Below are 25,412 nucleotides of genomic sequence, written 5' to 3' on the forward strand. Positions count from 1 at the left end.
TTGATCCAGGAGGTGACTGGAGTAGATGTGGTGCGCAACCCGCTGACTTGCCTTTTGGGCTGTATGGATGATATTGCTACGGATGAATGTTGAAGGCTAACTATCACAAGATTGTTGTATGCTGCGAGAAAGCTTATTGCAATGCATTGGTTGGATGAAAAACCGCCAGGGAAAAATAAATTTAATCAACAAGATAAATTTTATTGTTCTTATGGAAAGAAACATATACAGTAAGAGAGGTCAGAATACAAAATTTGAAAATGTGTGGGGTGGATGGATGGATTACCCAGGTGTAGTGACTGCTGAGTTACTGCAAAGTAGAATGGGTGTTTAGTTGATTTTGGGGGGCTCCTATATGTACAGGTGGGTTTTTGTAAAGCTTGTTATCTTTTCTCAAGAGGTGATGTTGTTAAGGTACCTTCACACTAAACGATATCACTAGCGATCCGTGACGTTGCAGCGTCCTCCCTAGCGATATCGTTCAGTGTGACACGCAGCAGCGATCAGAATCCTGCTGTGATGTCGTTGGTCGGGGCTAGAGGGCCAGCACTTTCTTTGGTCGCTGGCTCTCCCGCTGACATCGCTGAATCGGCGTGTGTGGCACCGATTCAGCGATGTCTTCGCTGGTAACCAGGGTAAACATCGGGTTACTAAGCGCAGGGCCGTGCCTAGTAACCCGACGTTTACCCTGGATACCATCCTAAAAGTAAAAAAAAAAAACACTACATACTTACCTTCCGCTGTCTGTCCCTCGGCGCTGTGCTTTCCTGCACTCACTGTGAGCACAGCGGCCGGAAAGCAGAGCGGTGACGTCACCGCTGTGCTTTCTGGCCGCTGTGCTCACAGTGAGTGCAGGAAAGCAGAGCGCCGAGGACAGACAGCCGAAGGTAAGTATGAAGCGTTTGTTTTTTTTACTTTTAGGATGGTATCCAGGGTAAACATCGGGTTACTAAGCGCGGCCCTGCGCTTAGTAACCCGATGTTTACCCTGGTTACCGGCATCGTTGGTCGCTGGAGAGCTGTCTGTGTGACAGCTCTCCAGCGACCAAACAGCGATGCTGCAGCGATCCGGATCGTTGTCTGGATCGCTGCAGCGTCGTTTAGTATGAAGGTACCTTTAGATGGTTGTATTGGATAATGGGCAAGAGATTGGGGGGAGGGAGCAGGGGGTTGGCTTGGGAGTAAGGGTGTTGTTTAGTAAAATGAAAATGTATTATCAGGTTATGTATCTAACTTACGGTATTTGTCTGGATATTGTATCGGACTGTGTTATTGGCGTATGCTTTAATAAAAAAGTACATGATAAAAAAAAAACAAGGCCCAAAGCTAGCTCACACTGTTCACCAGTCAATTTTAAATTTTACCAAGTTGTATCAGTGCGAATATTCATAATACTTTAGTTTTCCGGTAATTGTCTCATTCGCTGCAGATAAACCTTAACACTTGCGCCACTATTTTCATTTTATACTTCTAAATAACACATAGAACAGTACCAGCAATACCCAAGATGCTGCAAATTACAGTCTCACCCACTGACTCGCTGGGATAAGAGCAGCTGTGACTTCAGAGCTTCCAGGGCCAACTACCTCGACCTCTCCCTCGGACAGAGAGGAGGTAACGACAAGCTGAGGAAGCTGACAGTCCATTGAGGTACAAGGCCAGGTGCCGGGAAGGTCACAACCTGGCTTCTCCGAACATCTCCATGGAGCCAGTTGACCGGTGAGTCCCATTCCTGGCTTTCACAAATGTATCCATGGGCCTCCGGTGACCGATGGGTCCAAATCCTGACTACCCCAAATGTATTCACGGGTTCAGTGATGGTCAGTGAAGCAGATGTATATTCTTTCAGCCGAGGCCTGGCTGGCATCCTGTAGAATGTCAGATCTGTGTCACTCGTGATAGAGCCACAATCTGGCAGCTATCCTGTAAAGTGTTCCTAGCTGTGGTAAATGTAATGAGTCTCTGGTTCTTTGGATCTCTTGGCTGTCTGGATGTATATTATTATAGGCATATCCCACTTATATAGCTCACAATTGTTGTCTTTTAAGCCAGCATCCAAAGGTCAAGAGAGAGACGTGATGATGTTAACTTGTATCGTTTGACCATTTAATCTATTTGCATACTTCATATTCCTTTGTTTTGTAAGTCAACAAGCCACAAGACCCACACAATCGTCATTCAATAAAATAAGCAAACATCCATTGTTCAATGACCCTGCATCAGAGTCTTGCAAATAAAGCAGACAATAAGTTGTAGGAGCTGATGTAAGAGGCAAACATTAGCCATTTAAAATGATCAAAAATCAACGTTTAAGACTCATGACAACAGTGTATGGTTTTTGACCCACTGAAGAACAATTGCATAAATTCAAAAGTCGTCATATAGAAAACAGTCTATTCCTCCTGGCTTACTGAAAATAGACATCTGGTTAATTAATATAAAATACTGTGTCATCACACCCTCATTTAAATTTTTGCTAGACCTTTCACTTAGTGCATAGACTTTATGAGTCTAGAAGTCCCACTGCCTAACAATTTTAAAAAAATGTTTATGAGACCCTCCTTTATGTCTAATACAGGGTGTATCAGAGTCCTTCTTCCTTCTAATTTTTGGAAGTTCTTGCATTGTCTGCATAGGATTTGTGATTTTCAGAGTCCTTTCATAAATTTAACAGGATGTGTCTCACTATGTCACACACCACATGTCCAGATAAGGTATTAAAATGTTAAAACTACATTTACAGTGAATGCTTTTGTCACCATTGAAAAAAAAGAGAAAATGGAAAAATGCAGCAAAGAGGCTAGGTGTAAACACAAACTAAGGGGTGAAGGAAGATTATTTTTTCTCTTTTTTAAATTGCCTTATATACAGGAACGAATGTTTTTACCTGTAAAATACATCTTTTTTTTCGTTTTTGGATGTTTTGTTGTCACTCCTTAAAAGTAGCGAAATACTCCGACAACATTGATTCCAAAAGCGACCTGAGAGTCAGAGATGCATCCAGCCATCTTCCCCATGCTTTTCTCATTCCAATTTAGCGCAGTTTTCATCCATTTCAGCAATTTTCCTGTCCCCTCAGTCTTCCTGGAAAAGTCTGCTGAGCATGCGACCTGTTCACTCAAATATCGAGCACTCAAGTATTTTAGTGCTCGCTCATCGCTAATAATGACGGCTATCTGTGTGGGATTTTTGATGCTTAAAAGGGTTGTCCATTACTAGGACAACCCCTTCTTATTCCTCATGATTGGTCTATTTAACCCCCTTAAGAACCAGGGTTATTTCCATTTTTGCGTTTCCATTTTTTGCTCCCCTTCTTCACACAGCCATAGCTTTTTTTATTTTTCTGTCAATATGGCCATGTGAGGGCTTGTTTTTTGCAGGACAAGTTGTACTTTTGAAAGGCACCATTTATTTTACCATACCATGTACGGGAAAATGGGGAAAAAAATCCAAACGCGGTTATTTTAATTTTGGTTTACCATGTTCACTAAATTCTAAAACTAACCTGACATTATGATTCTCCAGGTCATTACAAGCTCACAGACACTACAATTTTTTATTTAAGTGGTGAAAAAAAATCCAAACTTTGTAAAAAAAAAAAAAAAATGTTGCCATTTTCCGAGACCCATAGCGCCTCCATTTTTCGGGACCTGGGGCTGGATGAGAGCTTATTTTTTGCGCATCGGTCTGATGTTTTTATTGATACCATTTTGGTGTAGATACAATCTTTTGATTGCCAGGTAACGCATTTTTGCATTTTATGGCAATATTGCAGCGACCAAAAAAACATAATTCTGGCGTTTCAATTTTTTTCTCGCTACACCGTTTACTGATTGGATACATTCTTTTTATATATTGATTGAGCGGGCGATTCTGAATGCGGTGATCCCAAATATGTGTATATTTGTTGTTCTTTTTTACTGGGGCGAGAGGGGGTGATTTGAACTTTTATATTTTTTTATTTTTTAATGTTTTTAAAAACATTTTTTACTATTTATTTGCTCCAATAGTCCCCATGGGAGACTAGAAGCTGCACTTGTCTGATTGCTTCTGCTACATAGGGGAGGGCTGCTGCCCTGCTCTATGAAGCAGATATGCTCACTTGCCACGAGCGCCGACCGCTGGGCGATGCTCATAGCTATACGGCTATGACAACCACAGGAGTCTCCTGCCGGCGATCATGTGGGAGGACTCTATCCTTCATTAGACGTTAAGGGGTTAAAATAAAAATATTTATAGTCTCCTCCCATGCTGGAGGGGCTTCTCCCGTGTGTGGATTCTATGATGTTTAACAAGTTGTGATTTCTTCACAAAACATTTTCCACATTCTGAATAGGAAAAGGCTTCTGCCCTGTGTGGGTTCTCTGGTGTTCATCAAGATTCGATTTCCGGGTAAAACATTTCCCACATTCTGAACAGGAAAAAGGCTTCTCCCCTGTGTGGATTCTCTGGTGGCTATCCAGATTCGCTTTCTGATTAAAACATTTCCCACACTCTGAACATGAAAAAGGCTTCTCACCTGTGTGAGTTCTCTGGTGCCTAACCAAATCTGATTTCTGTGTAAAATATTTTCCACATTCTGAACAGGAAAAAGGCTTCTTCCCTGTGTGAATTCTCTGGTGCTTAACCAAATCTGATTTCTGGGCAAAATATTTTCCACATTCGGAACAGGAAAAAGGCTTCTCCCCTGTGTGAATTCTCTGGTGCTTAACCACATCTGATTTCTGTGTAAAATATTTTCCACATTCTGAACATGAAAAAGGCTTCTCCCCTGTGTGAAATCTCTTGTGCTTAACCAAATCTGATTTATCTACAAAATATTTTCCACATTCTGAACATGAAAAAGGCTTTGCCCCTGTGTGGAGTCTCTGGTGTCTAACAAGAGATGATTTCTTCACAAAATATTTTCCACATTCTGAACAGAAAAAAGGTCTCTCCCCTGTGTGGGTTCTCTGATGTTCGATAAGTTGTGATTTGTCTGCAAAACATTTCTCACATTCTAAACATGAAAAAGGCTTCTCCCCTGTGTGAGTTCTATGGTGGGTATCACGATTCACTTTCTTAGTAAAACATTTCCCACATTCTGAACATGAAAAAGGCTTATACCCTGTGTGGTTTCTCTGGTGGATATCAAGATTACATTTCTCCATAAAGCATTTACCACATTCTGAACAGGAAAAAGGCTTTTCTCCTGTGTGGATTCTTTGGTGTCGATCAAGATTATGTTTCCAGTTAAAACATTTCCCACATTCTGAACATGAAAAAGATTTCCTTGCTTTAGGAACAGTTTGTTTTTTAATGCCTCTTTTGGGTCTTTGATTTTCCTTAGTAGTCGGTAGTGAAACAGATGACAGATCTTTGCTGTGAAGGGATGATAGTATATCTGGAGTAATGGCATTCACTTCAATTGTATCCTGTGAGATCTCAAGATCATCTGATTTTAAAATTGAAGATGTCAGCTGTCCCTCTGATCTGCAGGTACAGTCATCTGTCAAGAATAAAACCAATTATTTTTCAATAAAATATCCTTGAACTTCATATTTTTGAACATTTCTCCTAAAACGGTCTGTAAAAATGGTAAGTTGATGTATATACTCGAGTATAAGTAGAGGTTTTCAGCACATTTTTTGTGCTGAAATCACCCCCCTCAGCTTATACTCGAGTGAGGTGTCCAGAACATGGAGGGGGAGAGGCAGCGGTGGAGTAGCGGGTTACAGAGGTAGGACCCGGCTGCTGCAGCTAACTGCGGTGCCCGCTTCTAAAAAGTTAAAGCTCGCGCAGTGTCAGCTGCAGCAGCCGGTCCTGCAGCTGCGGGGAGGTCACATGTGCTGCAACTTAACAGAGATGAATATTCATTCTGAATATTAATTTCTCTGAAGTAGCGGCACACATGACCGCCTGGCGGTTGACGCTGTGTGCGCTACTTAATACTCACTGCCCCACACACATAGTTCCGGCGTTGGGAGTGGTGAGTATTCCGGAAGCCGTGCTCTGCTTGTGAGCAGCGCATGAAGTCCCTGCCATGCAATGCTTACAAGCATAAAGCAGCTGCTGGCATCGAGACAAGACGCTGCGAGGGAGCGAAGGAAGGTAAGTGTAATGGTTTATTTGTTTAATGTTTTTTGATGAGGGCCAATCATACAAGGATAGGGATGGTGCCCATGCGTACAAAGATAGGGATGGTGCCCGTGCATACAAGGATAGGGATGGTGCCCGTGCATACAAGGATAGGGATGGAGCCGTGCATACAAGGATAGGGATGAGGGCATGCATACTGTACAAGGATAGGACTGGAGCCTTGCATACAAGGATAGGGATAAGGGCATGCATTCAAGGATAGGGATGGAGCCGTGCATACAAGGATAGGGATGGGGTCGTGCATACTAGAATAGGGATGAGGGCATACATTCAAGGATAGGGATTGGGCCGTGCATACAAAAATATTGATGGGGCCATGCATACAAGCATAAGGATGGGGGCCATGCACACAAGGATAGGGATGGGGCCGTGCACACAAGGATAGGGATGGGGCCGTGCACACAAGGACAGGGATGGGGCCGTGCACACAAGGATAGGGATGGGGCCGTGCACACAAGGATAGGGATGGGACGGTGCACACAAGGATAGGGATGGGGCCGTGCACACAAGGATAGGGATGGGGCCGTGCACACAAGGACAGGGATGGGGCCGTGCACACAAGGACAGGGATGGGGCCGTGCACACAAGGATAGGGATGGGGCCGTGCACACAAGGATAGGGATGGGACGGTGCACACAAGGATAGGGATGGGGCCGTGCATACAAGGATAGGGATGGGGCCATGCATACAAGCATAAGGATGGGGCCGTGCACACAAGGATAGGGATGGGGCCGTGCACACAAGGAAATGGATGGGGCCGTGCACACAAGGAAAGGGATGGAGCCTTGCATACAAGGATAGGGATGAGGGCATGCATTCAAGGATAGGGATGGAGCCGTGCATACAAGGATAGGGATGGGGTCGTGCATACTAGAATAGGGATGAGGGCATGCATTCAAGGATAGGGATGGGGCCGTGCATACAAAAATATTGATGGGGCCATGCATACAAGCATAAGGATGGGGGCCATGCACACAAGGATAGGGATGGGGCCGTGCACAAAAGGATAGGGATGGGGCCGTGCACACAAGGACAGGGATGGGGCCGTGCACACAAGGACAGGGATGGGGCCGTGCACACAAGGACAGGGATGGGGCCGTGCACACAAGGATAGGGATGGGACGGTGCACACAAGGATAGGGATGGGGCCATGCACACAAGGATAGGGATGGGGCCGTGCACACAAGGAAAGGGATGGGGCCGTGCACACAAGGAAAGGGATGGAGCCTTGCATACAAGGATAGGGATGGGGCCGTGCACACAAGGAAAGGGATGGGGCCGTGCACACAAGGAAAGGGATGGAGCCTTGCATACAAGGATAGGGATGAGGGCATGCATTCAAGGATAGGGATGGAGCCGTGCATACAAGGATAGGGATGGGGTCGTGCATACTAGAATAGGTATGAGGGCATGCATTCAAGGATAGGGATGGGGCCGTGCATACAAAAATATTGATGGGGCCATGCATACAAGCATAAGGATGGGGGCCATGCACACAAGGATAGGGATGGGGCCGTGCACACAAGGATAGGGATGGGGCCGTGCACACAAGGACAGGGATGGGGCCGTGCACACAAGGATAGGGATGGGGCCGTGCACACAAGGATAGGGATGGGGCCGTGCACACAAGGAAAGGGATGGGGCCATGCACACAAGGAAAGGGATGGAGCCTTGCATACAAGGATAGGGATGAGGGCATGCATTCAAGGATAGGGATGGAGCGTGCATACAAGGATAGGGATGGGGTTGTGCATACTAGAATAGGGATGAGGGCATGCATTCAAGGATAGGGATGGGGCCGTGCATACAAAAATATTGATGGGGCCATGCATACAAGCATAAGGATGGGGGCCATGCACACAAGGATAGGGATGCGGCCGTGCACACAAGGATAGGGATGGGGCCATGCACACAAGGATAGGGATGGGGCCGTGCACACAAGGACAGGGATGGGGCCGTGCACACAAGGACAGGGATGGGGCCGTGCACACAAGGACAGGGATGGGACGGTGCACACAAGGATAGGGATGGGACGGTGCACACAAGGATAGGGATGGGGCCGTGCATACAAGGATAGGGATGGGGCCATGCATACAAGCATAAGGATTGGGGCCATGCACACAAGGATAGGGATGGGGCCGTGCACACAAGGAAAGGGATGGGGCCGTGCACACAAGGATAGGGATGGAGCCTTGCATACAAGGATAGGGATGGAGCCTTGCATACAAGGATAGGGATGGAGCCGTGCATACAAGCATAGGGATGGGGCCGATCATACCAGGATAGCGATGAGGAGCCTTGCATACAAGGATAGGGATGGGGCCATGCATACATAAATAGTGATTGGATCATGCATACAAGGATAGGGATGGAGCCTTGCATACAAGAATAGGGATGAGGAGCCATGCATACAAGGATAGCGATGAGGGGAAAATGCATACCCGGCTTATACTTGAGTCAATAAGTTTCCCAGGTTTTTTAGGTAAAATTAGGTGACTCGGCTTATACTCGAGTATATACGGTATGTAAAAATAGCTTTATTGATTTATTCTCATTTTCACAAGGAAAGACTAGAAGCAATGGGATGAAACTGAAATGGAGGAGACACAGATTGGATATTGGAAAAAAAACCTTTTGACAGTGAAGGTGATCAATGAGTGGAACAGGCTGCCACGAGAGGTGGCGAGTTCTTCTTCAATGGACATGTTCAAATAGCAATATGACTTTTATAAACCAATCCATCTATATCCACTTTCACAAAGTCAAATCTTCCCGTCGCTTCTGAGCCTTTCAGTTTGCCCAAATCAAAATTAGGACCCATGTAGTTGTCATTATTATAGTGAGAAGAACCCACTTAATTTACGGTGTGTGTCTCTTGGAGCGCAATCTGGGCACTATGTGGTGAGTAATAAAATGGTATATTCGCAGTTTTCACTCTCTAACATCCACTGCGCGCTAATTTTTGGAAAGTGGCTGTGGAGTCAAAATAGTCACTACTATAGATTAATTCACTGAAGGTTAATGTAGCACCCCAGGTAACCGGTTGCTACAGTGATGTTGCGTTTCCTTCGGGGAAGGTAATGTCATGATCAGAGGCAAGGGAGTTCTCTTCACCAGGTAAGGTAACCACATGCAACACATTCTGAATCTAGGCCAGGAGGGGGAGTTCAAGACCCGGATTCAGGAGAGTGTCCCCCAGCTATATGTATCCTGACCTGGAGGAGGAGTTAGGTTAGTTGGAGAGGAACACTGAAGTGGACGGACGTCTAGGAGAGACACAGAGCAGAAGAGAGGTCTGACTGCCACGAGGGAGCTGCAGCCTCTGGGAAAGGAGAAAGAACATGGAGGGTTGGATGTGGAGTACCTGGAGAGGAAAGGAGCAAAGGAGAAGAACAGGGCTCAGAAGGGAACTGTGACTGGGCACCCTCAGAGCCGAAGCGCAGGGACCAGGTACCGGGAGCCAGAGGCTTTTGTAGAACTCTAGGACACAGAGCAGAACCAGAGGGCCAGGAACTGTATGTAATTGGCCCACACCTCGCCTGAGACGCAGCAGCACCTAAGGAGCCCGGGGCATGATAGAGTCCCTGTAAAACGTCTCGAGCTGCCCGTCGTGCAGGTACCTGTCACAGGACAGGGGGAAAGTGGAGGACCCTGTAGGAAATTTCAGGCAGCAGGGACTTTGTCTTTAAGAGGTGCTAGAGGAAAGGCTCACGGAACTCACCTGGAGAAGGGGACCCTCCATTGCCTCTGTGCTAGCCGGGCCATACCACCCCCGTGCCTGGTGCCCTGGACTGTGGCCAGCCAACTGCAGTAAACCAGGTAAAGACTTACAACTTGTGTCCTATCTTTATTCATCGGCACATACCATCCACACCTTACATCTTAGGACCCTGCTTCACCTGTGGGAAGTGTAACATCAGTGCTGCCACAAGATCCCCCAGAGGACTCCTTTAATGCAGCGTCGGTCCCACTATTAACCAAACTCTACAGGTGGCATCACGACAGACTTTAAACACTTTTCCCTTAAAAGACCGTTCCCCTTTATCGTTGAGGCCCAGGGCCACGGACCGGGTCGCAGCCACCGTGACATTCCCCCTCGAGACCGGACCCGATACAGAGTACCCCACTGCCCTGGGAGCGACTCATCATTTCCAAAATGGAGTCACTTTATGAGGTTTTAAACTGCTCTGGTTTTCTGCATTTTGTCATATTAAGGCTTGTGAAAATGGTGTGTACCATCTCGCCTGGGATTCACACCTGCCACCTCTACTTCTGTCACCAGGCATGGCCTCATTCATTCTGCAGGCAGCACTGGAGATGGAAGAGATATCGGAACCAGAAGCTCTGGATGGTGCAGGCTCTGTTAAGCCACTTAGATTAGGGTTGCTGTGAACTGTAGTACCATCCAGTCAGGCATTATGGGTGTGTGTGCTGTCCATCTGGAGTAATCTACATCCTGCTATCGCCACTTGGAAAGCACCTCACCCTACTAAAGCTCAAAGCAAATTGCAGGAAGATGCCAGATACAGCCTTGTTCTCCTCTCGTTCAGTCCTCTGTGCTAAGCTGCTGTGACCCCTTAATCTTGCTTCTTATGATTTTGTATTTTCTCTGCCCTCGTGGATCTGACCCAACTACTTGACTATTCGTTATCCCACCTCACTCCACAGAACAGCAGGTAACACCATGGCCCAAACCTAGGGATCGCTGTGTAAGAACAGATCCATGTAAAGAATGTTGAGCAAGGCAATCCTTGGGATCTGCAAAGCTGAGTAGATAGTGCCAAGCCTGATTGTGGTAGCCATATTTTGAGCTGCCAGGTAACCAATACATTGTGTCTGGAATCTATTCCAACAAGATATGCATTCAAATAGCTAAATCGCAATCCTTCCCTTCTTAACCCTATCATGTGCCCAGACAGTAGTGTACAACCGTATACAGGGTATTGTTGGATTCAAGAGACATTGGAAAATAATTTGTGAGGTCCATTTGTTTCCTTTTATCCTTTGTGAAGAATTCCAAAGTTATCACCACAAAAAGCGACACGTTAGATGTGAAAAATGGGAGTATGTTGGGCAGTAACTACTGTAGTCAAAAACTGTGAATATGGACAATAACACATCTATCAAAATGTTCAAACTCAACAGTCTTCATCAGTAAAATATGAGTAGTGGTTTCAACTCTCTGGCGTAATTAGAGTATGGTGCTCGGTGGCTCTTGGCAATCTAAACTATCGTAAGGGCCAATATTTTCTATCAGATGAGTTTCAAGAAAAAATATTAGACATTTAAAGAGAACTCTTTATAATACTGCAGAGCTGGGGCATCTTCAATTTAGATCTCGCACATTTGGAAGATGTAATGGAGACTTAAAAAAAAAAAAAAATACCAGGGAGTTCCAAACTTACAAACTCACCTGAGGCAGGCTGATCCTACCACAACCAAACTATCAACCAGAATGAACATGTAAAAAAAAACCAAAAACACAGAACAAAAAATATGTTGCATCTCCCCCAAAAATGTATGTACGAGGGGAGAACTCCAACACTAAACTGGAGTTGCACTCGTTTATGGTGGACCATTGGAGCTACTGAGTCCTGACCAGTAGAGTAGAGAAAGTATTAGCGCCCCCATTTCAGGAGAGATTGTGCAATAATCTGAATTCCTTATGATTGAAAACATAATGTAATTTATGACATGGAGTGAATCTATGAAACCAGGACTCAAGTCATGCCAACACATCTCCTGCAGGCGTGAATAAATGTATATTACAGCCATGAACCACACACAGCTTAGAGATATATCATGGCACAGGTGTCTTGGTTTTTATGTAGATTATCACAATCCTGTTTGACGTTAGTCGGTTTTAATACAAATTGAAAAGTCAGGATAAAGGGAAACTCTGCTGTTATTGTACAGAAATTCACACTTGGCCTCACTGCACATTTAATGCTGTTGACCATAAAAGCAAAGTTTGTCCAGAATGACTGGACCTGGTCTTGTAGGGACCATATGAGCACATTCAGCAACACAGAAGGGAGAGAAGGTAGATTCATCCAATAAGATATCAGGGTTCTAGGAAGCCAACAGCATCATTACCCTCTGCTTTCTCTTGTAGGCCCATCATAATATCTTGTCAGCACATTCTACGTACGTTGTTATTTGGCTTTGAAGTCTACAAACCTGGGCAGGTAACGGTCAGCTTGTTCTAATCCCTGGGGGTAGGTGGATCCTGTGTAAGAAGGTGGCGGGGACCCTCGTGTGCCTTCTCTCTCCTGGACTCTGTTCGCACGTTCACATGTGGCACCTCACTGTGTATTACTGTTCATATATTGTAATGTAATCTAATGATATATACAGTTAGGTCCATATATATTTGGACAGAGACATTTTTCTAATTTTGGTTATAGACATTACCACAATGAATTCTAAACAAAACAATTCAGATGCAGTTGAAGTTCAGACTTTCAGCTTTCATTTGAGGGTATCCATATTAAAATTGGATGAAGGGTTTAGGAGTTTCAGCTCCTTTACGTGTGCCACCCTGTTTTTAAAGGAACCAAAAGTAATTGGACAATTGACTCCATGCTATTTCATGGACAGGTGTGGGCAATCCCTTCATTATGTCATTCTCAATTAAGCAGATAAAAGGCCTGGTGTTGATTTGAGGTGTGGTGTTTGCATTTTGAAGGTTTTGCTGTGAAGTAAACATGCGGTCAAATGAGCTCTCTATGCAGGTGAAACAAGCCATCCTTAAGCTGCGAAACAGAAAAAACCCATCTGGGAAATTGCTACAATATTAGGAGTGGCAAAATCTACAGTTTGGTACCTCCTGAGAAAGAAAGAAAGCACTGGTGAACTCATCAATGCAAAAAGACCTGAGCGCCCACGGAAGACAACAGTGGTGGATGATCGCAGAATAATCTCCTTGGTGAAGAGAAACCCCTTCACAACATCCAACCAAGTGAACAACACTCTCTAGGAGGTTGGCGTATCAATATCCAAATCTACCATAAAGATAAGACTGCATGAAAGTAAATACAGAGGGTTCACTGCACAGTGCAAGCCACTCATAAGCATCAAGAATAAAAAGACTAGACTGGACTTTGCTAAAAACATCTAAAAAAGCCAGCACAGTTCTGGAAGAACATTCTTTGGACAGATGAAACCAAGATCAACCTCTACCAGAATGATGGAAAGAGAAAAGTATGGCAAAAGTGTGGTACAGCTCATGATCCAAAGCATACCACATCATCTGAAAAAAACGGCGGAGGCAGTGTGATGGCTTGGGCATGCATTGCTGCCAGTGGCACTGTGTCACTAGTGTTTATTGATGATGTGACACAGGACAGAAGCAGCCGAATGAATTCTGAGGTATTCAGAGCCATACTGTGTGCTCAGATCCAGCCAAATGCAGCCAAAATGATTGCTCGTCGTTTCATACTACAGATGGACAATGACCCAAAACATAAAGCCAAAGCAACCCAGGAGTTTATTAAAGCAAAGAAGTGGAATATTCTTGAATGGCCAAGCACAGGGGTTAACTAAAGGGGAGGTACAGCAAGGAGCAGGGAAGTATAATCAGTATACTTCCTGATTAGAGACAGACACCTGGGCAGCCTTGCCAAGGGCAGGGTGCATGCAGTGTATGAGACAGCTACAGGTCATGGGTGTAAAGCTGCGGATGGCAATAAGGGGCCCCAGGCTGGAGAATAGTACAGTCAGGCATCAGCTCAATAGGATCATCCTCAGGGCGATTCTGGGGTCTATGACTGGGGTGGGAGTCAGTAAGATGGAACTCCCGGCATCTTTACAAGATGGAATCGAACAAGGGGCTGACAGGGAGCTGGTGATGTAGGAAGTACGGAAGGGACACGGATTGTCCACAGAAATGGCATGGATTGCCGGGAGAGAAGGAGAGGTTCTAGAGGAAATGGAGTCTGCCCAGAAGGAAGGTAAAGTGCAAGATATGATGCTTTGTGTGAAATGTGCTGCAAAAGTGATGGGTGCCCATGTTATCAGTAAAGTTGAACAGTTTGAAAAGGACTGTAACGCTCTAGTGTTTTATGGAACCTGGAATCCTGAAGCTGGAGTGAAAGAAACCGAGGGAACTGAAATGAGTACTGTGCTGCACACATCACAAACACACACACCAGAAAGGATTTTGTATTTCATCTGTGGGGTGCCAGGGTGTGGAAACACTACAGCTCATTGCCACGACTGCCACCCTGGCTGCCTTACACTTGCAGGTTGTAAGCGCTATACACAGGGCCGTATTTGCCACTAGGCACTCGAGGGCTCGTGCCTAGGGCGGGGACAGGCGAGGGGGCGGCACCTCAGCAAGGTTTTTGTTTTTTTTAAATACTAGTCCTGTGCGTCCCTTCCTGAAGACAGGGGGCGGCAGAGCGGTGCTGGTGCCGACTCTCCCTACTTCCCCTGCTGAGACACAGTGACCCCCTGCTCACAGCCTCACTGGTACCCCGCGGAATGTGACTGTTGAGGTGGAGCGGCGGCGCCCTGTGTCCCAACCCTGGGTCCTGTCCTGGACTCACATTGCTGCCCTGGAGGATTCGCAGTAGAGCAGTACATACACAGTAAGTAGTGTACTGTCTCTGTAATGATCTCCCTCCTGGCTCCTGCCTGCGCGCTGCTTGCTGCATGGCTCTGTCTGTGACTCACCTCACGGTCTTCACCCCTTCCTTTACATTCCGACAGCCTCATTTCTGACTGTAGTGCCTGAGGCTGGAGGAGCCGTGCAAACACAGCAGCCCTTGAATGTTTGATGTATGTTTGATCTTTGCTCCCGGCAGACGGATCCAGAGAGTGAGTGGTGGGGGTGGGGTATAATACACCCCCACTCACTCTATCTGGGTCCTAGGAGCAAACATTGCCAGTGCTGGTGTGTGTGTGCCTGTATGTATGTGTGTGTCTGTGCGGTATGTATGTATGTATGTACGTACGTACGTACGTGCGTGCGCAGCGGAGCTGTGTGTGTGTGCGCGCGGAGCTGTATGTATGTGTGTGTCTGCGGTGCTGTATGTGTGTGTATGTGCGGGCAGCAGAGCTGTATGTGTGTGCGTGCACGTGCAGCGGAGCTGTGTGTGTGCGCGCGGAGCTGTATGTATGTGTGTGTCTGTGCGGTGCTGTGTGTGTGGGCAGCAGAGCTGTATGTGTGTGCATGCACGGGCAGCGGAGCTTTAGGTGTGTGTGTGTGCGCGGAGCTGTATGTATGTGTGTGTCTGCGGTGCTGTGTGTGTGTGTGTGTGTGTGCGGAGCTGCATGTATGTGCGTGTCTGTGCGGTGGTGTGTGTGTGTGTGCGGAGCTGCATGTGTGGGGCTGTGTGTGCATGGGCAGCGGAGCTGTATGTGTGCGTGCGCGGGCAGTGGAGCTGTATGTGTGCGCAGAGCTGTATGTTGTATGTATTGTGCTATTCTCACCCTCCTCCGTCCACCGATGCACGATGCTGCCGCCAGCTTCCGTTCCCAGTGATGCATTGCAAAAGTACCCAGATGACTTAGCGGTCTAGACCGCTAAGTCATATGGGTAATTTCACAATGCATCACTGGGAACGGAAGCTGGCGGCAGACCGCTAAGTCATCTGGGTAATTTTGCAATGCATCACTGGGAACAGAATCTGGCGGCAGCATCGTGCGCATCGGTACAGCTTCGGTGGACGCCGGAGGGTGAGTATATAACTATTTTTTATTTTAATTCTTTTTTTTAACAGGGATATGGTGCCCACACTGCTATATACTACGTGGGCTGTGTTGTATTCTATGTGGGCTGTGTTATATACTGCCTGGCTGCTATATACTACGTGGGCAGTGTTATATACTGCGTGGGCAGTGCTATATACTGCGTGGGCTGTGCTATATACTGCGTGGGCTGTGCTATATACTGCGTCGGCTTTGTTATATATTACGTGGCCTGTGCTATATATTACGTGGGCTGAGTTATATACTGCATGGGCTGTGCTATATACTACGTGGCTGCTATATACTACGTGGCTGTGCTATGTACCATGTGGCTGTGTTATATATTATATAATATGGTACTGAGGGGGTATAGAGCTGGAGTAACAGATTCCCTTATTTGTATGTAAACCGATTTCAGATGAATGGACTGAACATGTAAAAATATTGCTGCAATTGTCTTTGAAAGAGCTACATGGGCATATACATAGATTTGGACCCCTTACGGATTCCCTATGGGACTTGCGAACATGTGCAGCACTTGCGGTTTTACACTTAAGATGAGACAAAAAAACACTGCTAGCAGCGTTTTTTTTCCGTTTCTGCAAGTACCGCATTTACCGGATCATGGCAAAAACGCAAGTCCCACAGGGAATGAATGAGACCAAACACAGTGTTGCCGTAAGTGATGCGTTAAATGGCAGATGCAGAAAAACTGCAGGATCTGCCGCGAATGGTAAAAATCGCTGATGTGAAAGTAGCCTAAGTCACTGCTGACAGTGTCTGCTTTAGGGCTCCTTTCCACTTGCGAGACATACGTCCGTGTCTCGCAGGTTAAAACCAAGTTCTGGTGCCGGCACTCCAGAGCGGAGCGTGCAGCTCCATGTATTCCTATGCGGCCGCTCTGGAGTGCTGACGCCAGAGAAGGGTTTTAACCTGCGAGACACGGACGAATGTCTCGCAAGTGGAAAGGAGCCCTTAGTCATACTCACCAATGGGGGAGTTAGCACGAAAAGTGCCTAGGGCAGCAGAAACTCTAAATACGGCCCTGGCTATACAAAAGAGTTTTCACAATTTCACAAAGCCATTTAAACTTTTTCGGATGGAGGAGAATGTTATGCTCTACCCGCAAAATGGGGATCACTTGATGCCACGTCCGAACTACACCACTGATAAAGCAGCCACAGCCGGTGACTGAGAAGAATCTGTGACTTCTCTGTAGTTAGTGGTCACTACTCACCTGGGTAGCCATATGTGGGAATCTCCTCTTTACACCGCTCATCACCCCTCACATATGTCTCTGTAGTATTAATATGGGTCAGATCTTCACCCTGAAATAAATATTGTAAAAGTCACAGACAGATGGAGAAGTCACATCTATAATCAGCTCTAATCCTGCCATCTCCACCGTTCTCATGAAACCAGTATGAAACATGTGATACTGGTGGATAAAACAAGACTGAGTACAAGACCTTCACCACCATCACACACATGATAGAAGAGATCTCAGGACACCTTCTCTGCATCTACCTGATGATCCTGAGGAACATTGGGATCTTCTTGTTTACAGTCCTGTGGAAGAAGAGGACGGGGACATGTCTCTGGTGTTGTCCTCTTACTGGATAGATCTGGAGGAAACACATACAGGGACTGAATTCATTCCTTACATTCAGATAATACAGATAATTATAGGCTGTGTGTATTTTATCCTATTACCTGGTGATGTGAGGGGCTGGGGAACCTCCATCATGATGTCCTCATACAGATTATTGTGTAATTCTAAATACTCCCACTCCTCCATGGAGAAATAGACAGCGACATCTTGACACCTTATAGGAATCTGACACATACAATGATACCGTCATCCCCAGATCCCTTCATAGTTTTACTGTATAATGTCCCAGCATTCCCAGCAGTGTCACCTCTCCAGTCAGCAGCTCAATCATCTTGTAGGTGAGTTCTAGGATCTTTTGGTCATTGATGTCCTCATGTATCAGGGGGTGAGTTGGAGGCTTTGTGATTGGGCTCAGGGGTCTTCCCCATCCCTCAGACACAGGGGCCTGACAGCGCTCACTAGAGGTCTTCACTACTATGTAATCCTGGTTATGGAGAGACACATTAATAAATCTCACCAGAGTCCTCACCTCTTGAGTTCCGTCTAACAGTTTTATTGCCATAAATAAGAATTATGTAATGTGACGCTATCAAAATCTCTCACCTCTCCAGTAAGACGGAAGAGGATCTCTAGAGTGAGGTGTAATATCCTCTCTGCCATCTTGTCCCTCTTAATATCCATTCTTGATGGGTAGTTAGGAAAAATTCTCTTAATATAGAAGATGTCTACTGAAAGGATCGGATATTGTAGGGACCTGAATAGGAAGACGATGAGAGGATGAATAATTACAAAGAATTCTAATAATAATAAAATTACTGGAGATATGGGAGGTGGAGCTGCATATTCATGACTGTAATTGGCGGCCCCACGTGACCGCTCATACAGTAGAAGGTGCGGCCAGGACAGGAAGCAGCGCCAGCCAGCGAGGGAGCCAGGTGAGTATTTTAATAACAGCGGGCAGGTGCACAGTGGGTGGGAGTGGGGTGGGGACATGGATCTTGATTTTTTTTTACACACGATTATTCATATCGTCTCTACAGCAAATGCTGCTGCAGAGAAGATATGAATGGCGGGTTCAGCACCAGTGGGTGTCACAAAATGACAGCGTACTCCCCGCAACTCTTAGCACCGATGAACCTGCTGCATCAGCCTGGGATTTCTCAGAGGCCACTGCTTCACAGCAAGGGATGTGCGGGTGCTCCGGGCTTTCAGAAAATGTTGGAGGAGCCACCGCACCACGAGAACCACAGAACCTACTGCATCAGTCTGCCCTAGGAGTCATATCACTGCGAAACCACCGAACACCCCCTGTGATCACCCTCCACTGATTTCCTATGGTAAGCTGAATTCGGACTGTATGACGGACCACCATTTGACACTTCCCCCCCCCCCATTTTCCTTCTGTAAATTTGGGGTGCGTCTTATGGTCTGGTGCATCTTATAGTCCGAAAAATATGGTATATTTTTATTATTTTATAATATTGTTTTTTCTCTGACATGAGAGGAAAGGAAGTGCACCTACTGGGGGCTTGTGGGGGGGTTTCTGAGTAGGACCTCTGCTGAATAGGGGTGGATGACTATATGAAAATAGTCGTGTGTTCAGGCTTCCATTATGTGCGCCTAGTGGATCCTGTGCCTCGCGCAGGTATTGTCAACCTACAGAATATTAACCTAAATGTGACCCGACTAAGGTGCTCTGCACACTACAGGGTATGGGTGTGTAGCGTATATATGCACACATGTAAATTGTGTAAACCACATACACCGGTAGGGCCGGCTGGGGACTCACCAGGATCCAAAGGCATTGTGGATGTGGTGCTGCTTTATATGTTGCTGCCTGAAAATATCCGTGGTGGCGGTCCTGGTGTTCAGATGGCAGGAATGCGGACTAGTGGCAGCCGCGGCACAGCAGGAATGCAAAGAAGTTGCATAGAGCCAGGGAGAGCCCCGGCCAGTGGCGTCCCTGGATATGAGCGGTAACACTGATGAAGGACGCCGCTCCTTCGAAACGCATCAGATACCCTCTTGCTCTCAGCACCGCTCCGTAGTTCCTGTGACGTCACACGCCAGGCTTTTCCACCAGCCATTCTTCCCCCGCTCGTACAGACGGACGCCACCGGCCGGGGCTCTCCCTGGCTCTACGCAACTTCTTTGCATTCCTGCTGTGCCGCGGCTGCCACTAGTCCTCCTTCCTGCCATCTGAACACCAGGACCGCCACCACTGATCTTTTCAGGAATATAGTCATCCACCCCTATTCAGCAGAGGTCCTACTCAGAAACCCCCCCCACAAGCCCCCAGTAGGTGCACTTCCTTCCCTCTCATTTTTGACCCAATTCCCTACACAGTTGTCAAACCCTCAAGCACGGTTTCCGCCTTCACTATCATAATTGGTTACAATAAACGACAGTTCTGGTACCTATCTGTCTCGATTCCAGCTGCTGAGGGTAGCATTCAGGAGTTAGCGCTTGTGTGTTTTTCCTATATACAACCCTGGCAGTTTAACCACTTGCTCTTTTCAAAAGCAAACATGGCATCTCAGAAGGTGTGACAGAGTTCGGCTGAATGCCCTCCGCCCCCGAGTACTCGATAGTATGGGGCGGCCTAGATACTACGATACTTACATGCCTAATAATTGTCAAACAACAGAATCTCAAATACAGATACCATCATAAGAAATCAGGATTAAAGCAACCCGTACACATGGGTACAATCCTGCCGAGCTCCCAAACAACATTCAACCACCAAAACATGGAGCAAAAACACCACCAAAAAAAACAAAGAAAAAGTTTTCTTGATTAGAATAAAATTGTATTATTTTATTGCAAAAAAATGAGTAAAAACAGAAGTCATTAAGTTATAAGGCTATGTGCACACATTGCAGATTTGCTTGCAGATTTTTCTGCACTAAATCCACAGCTCTTGGCAGAAAACGCAGGTGCGGTTTTGATGCATTTTTTATGCATTTTTGAAAGCTAAATAAAGATGTATTATTGAACAAAAAGAAAAACAAAAAAAAGAACAGGAAATAGAACAAAAAGTGTAGTTACTAATGGTGTTTCTCAGAGCCCATGACAGCACTACCAGAGAGAGGGGATCCGCCCTTCAGGGACAGGAAACCTACAGGATAAAAGGGCGGTACCTCTCCCCTGCATCAGTTTGTTTACAGAGCATCGGAGGTCCTCCAGGTTAGTCACAACAACACAAAAAATATGCAATTTAATCATAATGCTTAACAAGTGAACACCGTGTCTATATGGAAAACCACTTCACACAAAATAATGTGCTCACCGCACATGTGATGAGGGGGGGAATAAGCAGGTGCTGTCATGGGCTCCGAGAAACACCGTTATCGGTGAGTAACTACACTTTTCTCAGTCGCCCATGACAGCACTACCAGAGAGAATTACAGAGATCATTGCTTAGGGAGGGACCACAGCCTGCAGAACCCTTCTTCCGAAGGTTAGGTCAGACAAAGAGGTTAGGTCTAAGCGGTAGTGCTTGAAGAAGGTTGAAGGTCATGACCAGGTGGCCGCCTTACAAATTTGATCTAATGGTACCTCTGACCTTTCGGCCCAGGAGGTCGCCATAGCCCTTGTAGAGTGTGCCTTCAGTCCCTGCGGAACGGCATTCCCGGTGGATGAGTACGCCAAGGCTATTGAGTCTGTGACCCATCGAGCTATAGTGCCCTTAGAAGCTTTGAGTCCTTTTCTGGGCCCCTGGAAGCAGATAAAAAGAGACCCTTCCTTCCTATACTGCTGGGTTATTTTAATGTATTGGACTAGGCACCTTTTTACGTCTAGTATATGGAATTTCTCTTCCTTCTTATTTTTAGGATCTTGACAGAAGGAAGGAAGGATTATTTCCTGAGATCTATGGAATGTGGACGCAACTTTTGGTAGATATTATTATTATTATTATTATTATTTATTATTATAGCGCCATTTATTCCATGGCGCTTTACATGTGAGGAGGGGTATACATAATAAAACAAGTACAATAATCTTGAAAAATACAAGTCACAACTGGTACAGGAGGAGAGAGGACCCTGCCCGCGAGGGCTCACAATCTACAAGATAGGCAGAGTCTGTTTTTAGTATAACCTTATCATCCAGGATTTGTGTAAATGGAGGGTTTGCAGACAGGGCTTGAAGGTCACTTATCCTATGGGCCGAAGTCAGGGCTATTAGGAGGGCTGTTTTAAGTGAAAGAATCCTGAGGGGTACCGATTCTATAGGCTTAAACGGGGATTCTGTTAGGGCTGACAAGACTAAGTTCAAATCCCAGGTTGGTAATCTACTTATAGTTGCAGGTTTAGACCTTGCGGCTGCTCTGATAAACCGTATAACTCAAGGATTGGCCGCTATGTTTTCACAGTATAACGCTCCTAGAGCTGCTATCTGTACCTTTAAGGTACTTACTGAAAGGCCTAGGTCTAACCCCCTTTGTAGAAATTCTAATATTTCAGCCACTGGAACTCCGTCTTGCAACCTTACCCCGGAGGAGGACAAAATTTTTTTCCAGGTTTTGCCGTATATTTTTGTGGTCACAGGTTTTCTACTTTTCATTAGTGTGGATACTAGTTTGTCAGAAAACCCTCTTTCCCTCAATAGTGACCTCTCAATTTCCACGCTGTCAGATGGAGATTCTCTGACTGAGGGTGGAACACCGGTCCCTGAGACAGGAGGTCCGGAAGATCCGGAAGCACCCAGGGATTGGTGATCGATAGCATCCTCAGCCATGAGAACCAGGCTCTCTTGGACCAGAAGGGGGCTATTAAGATGAGTCTGGATTTGTCCTGCCTGATCTTCCGCAGAACTGCTGGAATGAGAATAGTAGAGGGAAATGCATACGCCAGGGTCTGTGTCCAGGAAATTGTGAACGCATTCACAGCCTGAGGGTTCCCCCTGGGATCTAGGGAGCAGAAAGTTTCCACTTTCCTGTTGTGCACATTGGCAAAGAGGTCTATTACAGGGATTCCCCATAGATCTGTAATTTTGTTGAATATGCCCTGATTTAGAGACCACTCCCCCTGCTTTAGTTGGGTACGACTCAGGAAGTCCGCTTTCTGGTTTTCTACCCCTTTATATGTAGGGCCGATAGGGACAGGAAGTTGTTTTGTACCAGGCTGAAAATTTTGGAGGTGGTTTCCATTAATGATTGAGACCTGGTTCCCCCCTGGTGGTTTAAGCAAGCTACTACTACTTTGTTGTCCGAGAATACTCGGACATGATGGCCTTGTAGTTGGTCTAGGAAGTAAAGTAGTGCATGATTTACAGCCCTCAGCTCTTTTTGATTTGAGGAGGACCTGAGCTCCTGAATTGTCCATATCCCTTGAGCGACTTTGTTGTCCAGGTGAGCCCCCCACCCTGTGGGACTTGCGTCTGTGGTGACTATCTGAGACGCCTCTATCACCCAGGGAATCCCTTTTGATAAGTTGCTGGGATTTAACCACCAGACTAGGGAATGAATAGTAGGTAAACTTAGAGTCATTCGACTTTCTAACCGCCCTCCCAGTAGTTTTTGGTTCCTTAAGATATCCCACTGGAAAGGCCTTGTGTGGAGCTGTGCCCACTGAACCGCTGCGAGACAGGCAGAAAGGGACCCCAGTAATGACATCGCCTTCCTTAGAGTCATGGTAGGGTTTGCACACTGTTGTGAATTCTGCTCTTGGGTTCCCTCCAGTGGTTGTAGGTGGGAATGTGTTATGATCTGGTGGCCTTGGAGCAGCATGAGACGTACTCTGCAGAAGGTGGTCCCTGTACTGACCGCAAACCCTGAACCTAGCAGCGCAACTAAAAGTAGCCGTGGGGGTACCTAACACTCCCTAGACCCCTCGGTACAGCCTAAGATCTAACTACCCCTAAAGACAGAAACAGGAAACCTATCTTGCCTCAGAGAAAATCCCCAAAGGATAGATAGCCCCCCACAAATATTGACTGTGAGAGGAGAGGGAAAAAACATACGCAGATATGAAATCAGATTTTAGCATAGGAGGCCATACTAGCTAAAAAGAAAGAATAGAACAGAGTACTATGCGGTCAGTATAAACACACTAGAAAATATCCACCGCAGAAAATACGGATCACCACATCTGACTAAAGACATGGGGGGTATATCTGCATCTCCAGAGAAATAGCTAGGCTGCAAAAAATCCTTCACAGACCAAGCTGGACAAGACACAAACATGAAAATGCACAGAACTATAAGGTCCACTGCAGTTGGACAGCAAAAACAAAGCCAGGACTTATCTTTGTAGAAAAACACAGCAAACTGGAGAGACCAGCAGGGAAGTGAATCCTTCAAGAACAATGGACAACTGGCACTGACTAAAGGATCCTGCAAAGCTATATACCCCAGTCAGTCCTGCAATTAGTAGATACACATGTCCACTCCTGCAATCCAGGCACAACTGCATTACCCTCTACAACCACCAGAGGGAGCCCAAAAGCTGAATTCACAACAGTGCCCCTTCCCCCTTGAGGAGGGGTCACCGAACCCTCACCAGAGCCCCCAGGCCGATCAGGATGAGCCCGATGAAAGGCACGAACCAAATCAACGGCATGGACATCAGAGGCAGAAACCCAAGAATTATCCTCCTGGCCATAACCCTTCCACTTGACAAGGTACTGAAGCTTCCGCCTCGAAAAACGAGAATCCAAAATCTTCTCAACAACATATTCCAACTCCCCATCGACCAATACAGGGGCCGGAGGATCAACAGAGGGAACAACGGGCTCCACATATTTCCGCAACAAAGATTTATGGAAGACATTATGAATAGCAAACGAGGCCGGAAGTGCCAGGCGAAAGGACACCGGATTAATAATCTCAGAAATCCTATAAGGACCAATAAATCGAGGCTTAAACTTAGGGGAAGAAACCTTCATAGGAACATGACGGGAAGATAACTGTTATGAATAGGTAATTCAGAACCACAATGGACCTTGAAGTTCAGAGCACACAAAGTGACCTGACAATAACCAAAAGACATAGGACGAGCTCTGAGACGTGGGAACTCTCCTGACCGCAATTCCTAATCCTATCCAACCACACTAGAGGCAGCCGTGGATTGCGCCTAACGCTCCCTATGCAACTCGGCACAGCCTGAGAAACTAGCTAGGCCTAAGAAGGAAAAATAAGCCTACCTTGCCTCAGAGAAATACCCCAAAGGAAAAGGCAGCCTCCCACATATAATGACTGTGAGTGAGATGAAAATACAAACTCAGAGATTAAATAGATTTAGCAAAGTGAGGCCCAACTTACTGAACAGACCGAGGATAGAAAAGATTGCTTTGAGGTCAACACAAAACCCTACAAACAACCACGCAGAGGGGCAAAAAGACCCTCCGCACTGACTAACGGTACGGAGGTGCTTCCTCTGCGTCTTAGAGCTTCCAGCAAGCAAGAAAAACCAATTAAGCAAGCTGGACAGAAAAAATAGCAAACAAAAATAACACAAGCAAAACTTAGCTTATGCAGGAAGACAGGCCACAGGAACGATCCAGGAGGAAGCAAGACCAATACTAGAACATTGACTGGAGGCCAGGAGCAAAGCACTAGGTGGAGTTAAATAGAGCAGCACCTAACGACTTCACCACATCACCTGAGGAAGGAAACTCAGAAGCCGCAGTACCACTTGTGACCACAGGAGGGAGCTCTGCCACAGAATTCACAACAGTACCCCCCCCCTTGAGGAGGGGTCACCGAACCCTCACCAGAGCCCCCAGGCCGACCAGGATGAGCCATATGAAAGGCACGAACAAGATCGGCAGCATGAACATCAAAGGCAAAGACCCAGGAATTATCTTCCTGACCATAACCCTTCCACTTAACCAGATACTGGAGTTTCCGTCTCGAAACATGAGAATCCAAAATCTTCTCTACAATATACTCCAACTCCCCCTCCACCAAAACCGGGGCAGGAGGATCAACAGATGGAACCATAGGTGCCACGTATCTCCGCAACAAT

General features: G+C 46.3%; 1 protein-coding gene across 1 annotated transcript in view; it reads right to left on the bottom strand.

The window, feature by feature from the left end:
* Nucleotides 1-1,036: 1,036 nt before the first annotated feature.
* LOC138663406 (oocyte zinc finger protein XlCOF22-like) overlaps nucleotides 1,037-25,412 on the bottom strand; it is a 104,763-nt gene continuing 80,387 nt past the window's right edge. The window contains exons 3-8 of the mRNA XM_069749595.1: nucleotides 18,046-18,196; nucleotides 17,750-17,926; nucleotides 17,544-17,667; nucleotides 17,358-17,455; nucleotides 17,068-17,158; nucleotides 1,037-5,487 (exon numbers count right to left, since the gene is read on the bottom strand). Coding sequence (XP_069605696.1) covers nucleotides 4,307-5,487; nucleotides 17,068-17,158; nucleotides 17,358-17,455; nucleotides 17,544-17,667; nucleotides 17,750-17,926; nucleotides 18,046-18,123 — 1,749 coding nt within the window. The 5' untranslated portion in view covers nucleotides 18,124-18,196 and the 3' untranslated portion in view covers nucleotides 1,037-4,306. The remainder of the gene's footprint in view (nucleotides 5,488-17,067; nucleotides 17,159-17,357; nucleotides 17,456-17,543; nucleotides 17,668-17,749; nucleotides 17,927-18,045; nucleotides 18,197-25,412) is intronic.

Source organism: Ranitomeya imitator, chromosome 2, assembly GCF_032444005.1.
Source record: "Ranitomeya imitator isolate aRanImi1 chromosome 2, aRanImi1.pri, whole genome shotgun sequence".
NCBI classification, from domain to species: Eukaryota; Metazoa; Chordata; class Amphibia; order Anura; family Dendrobatidae; genus Ranitomeya; species Ranitomeya imitator.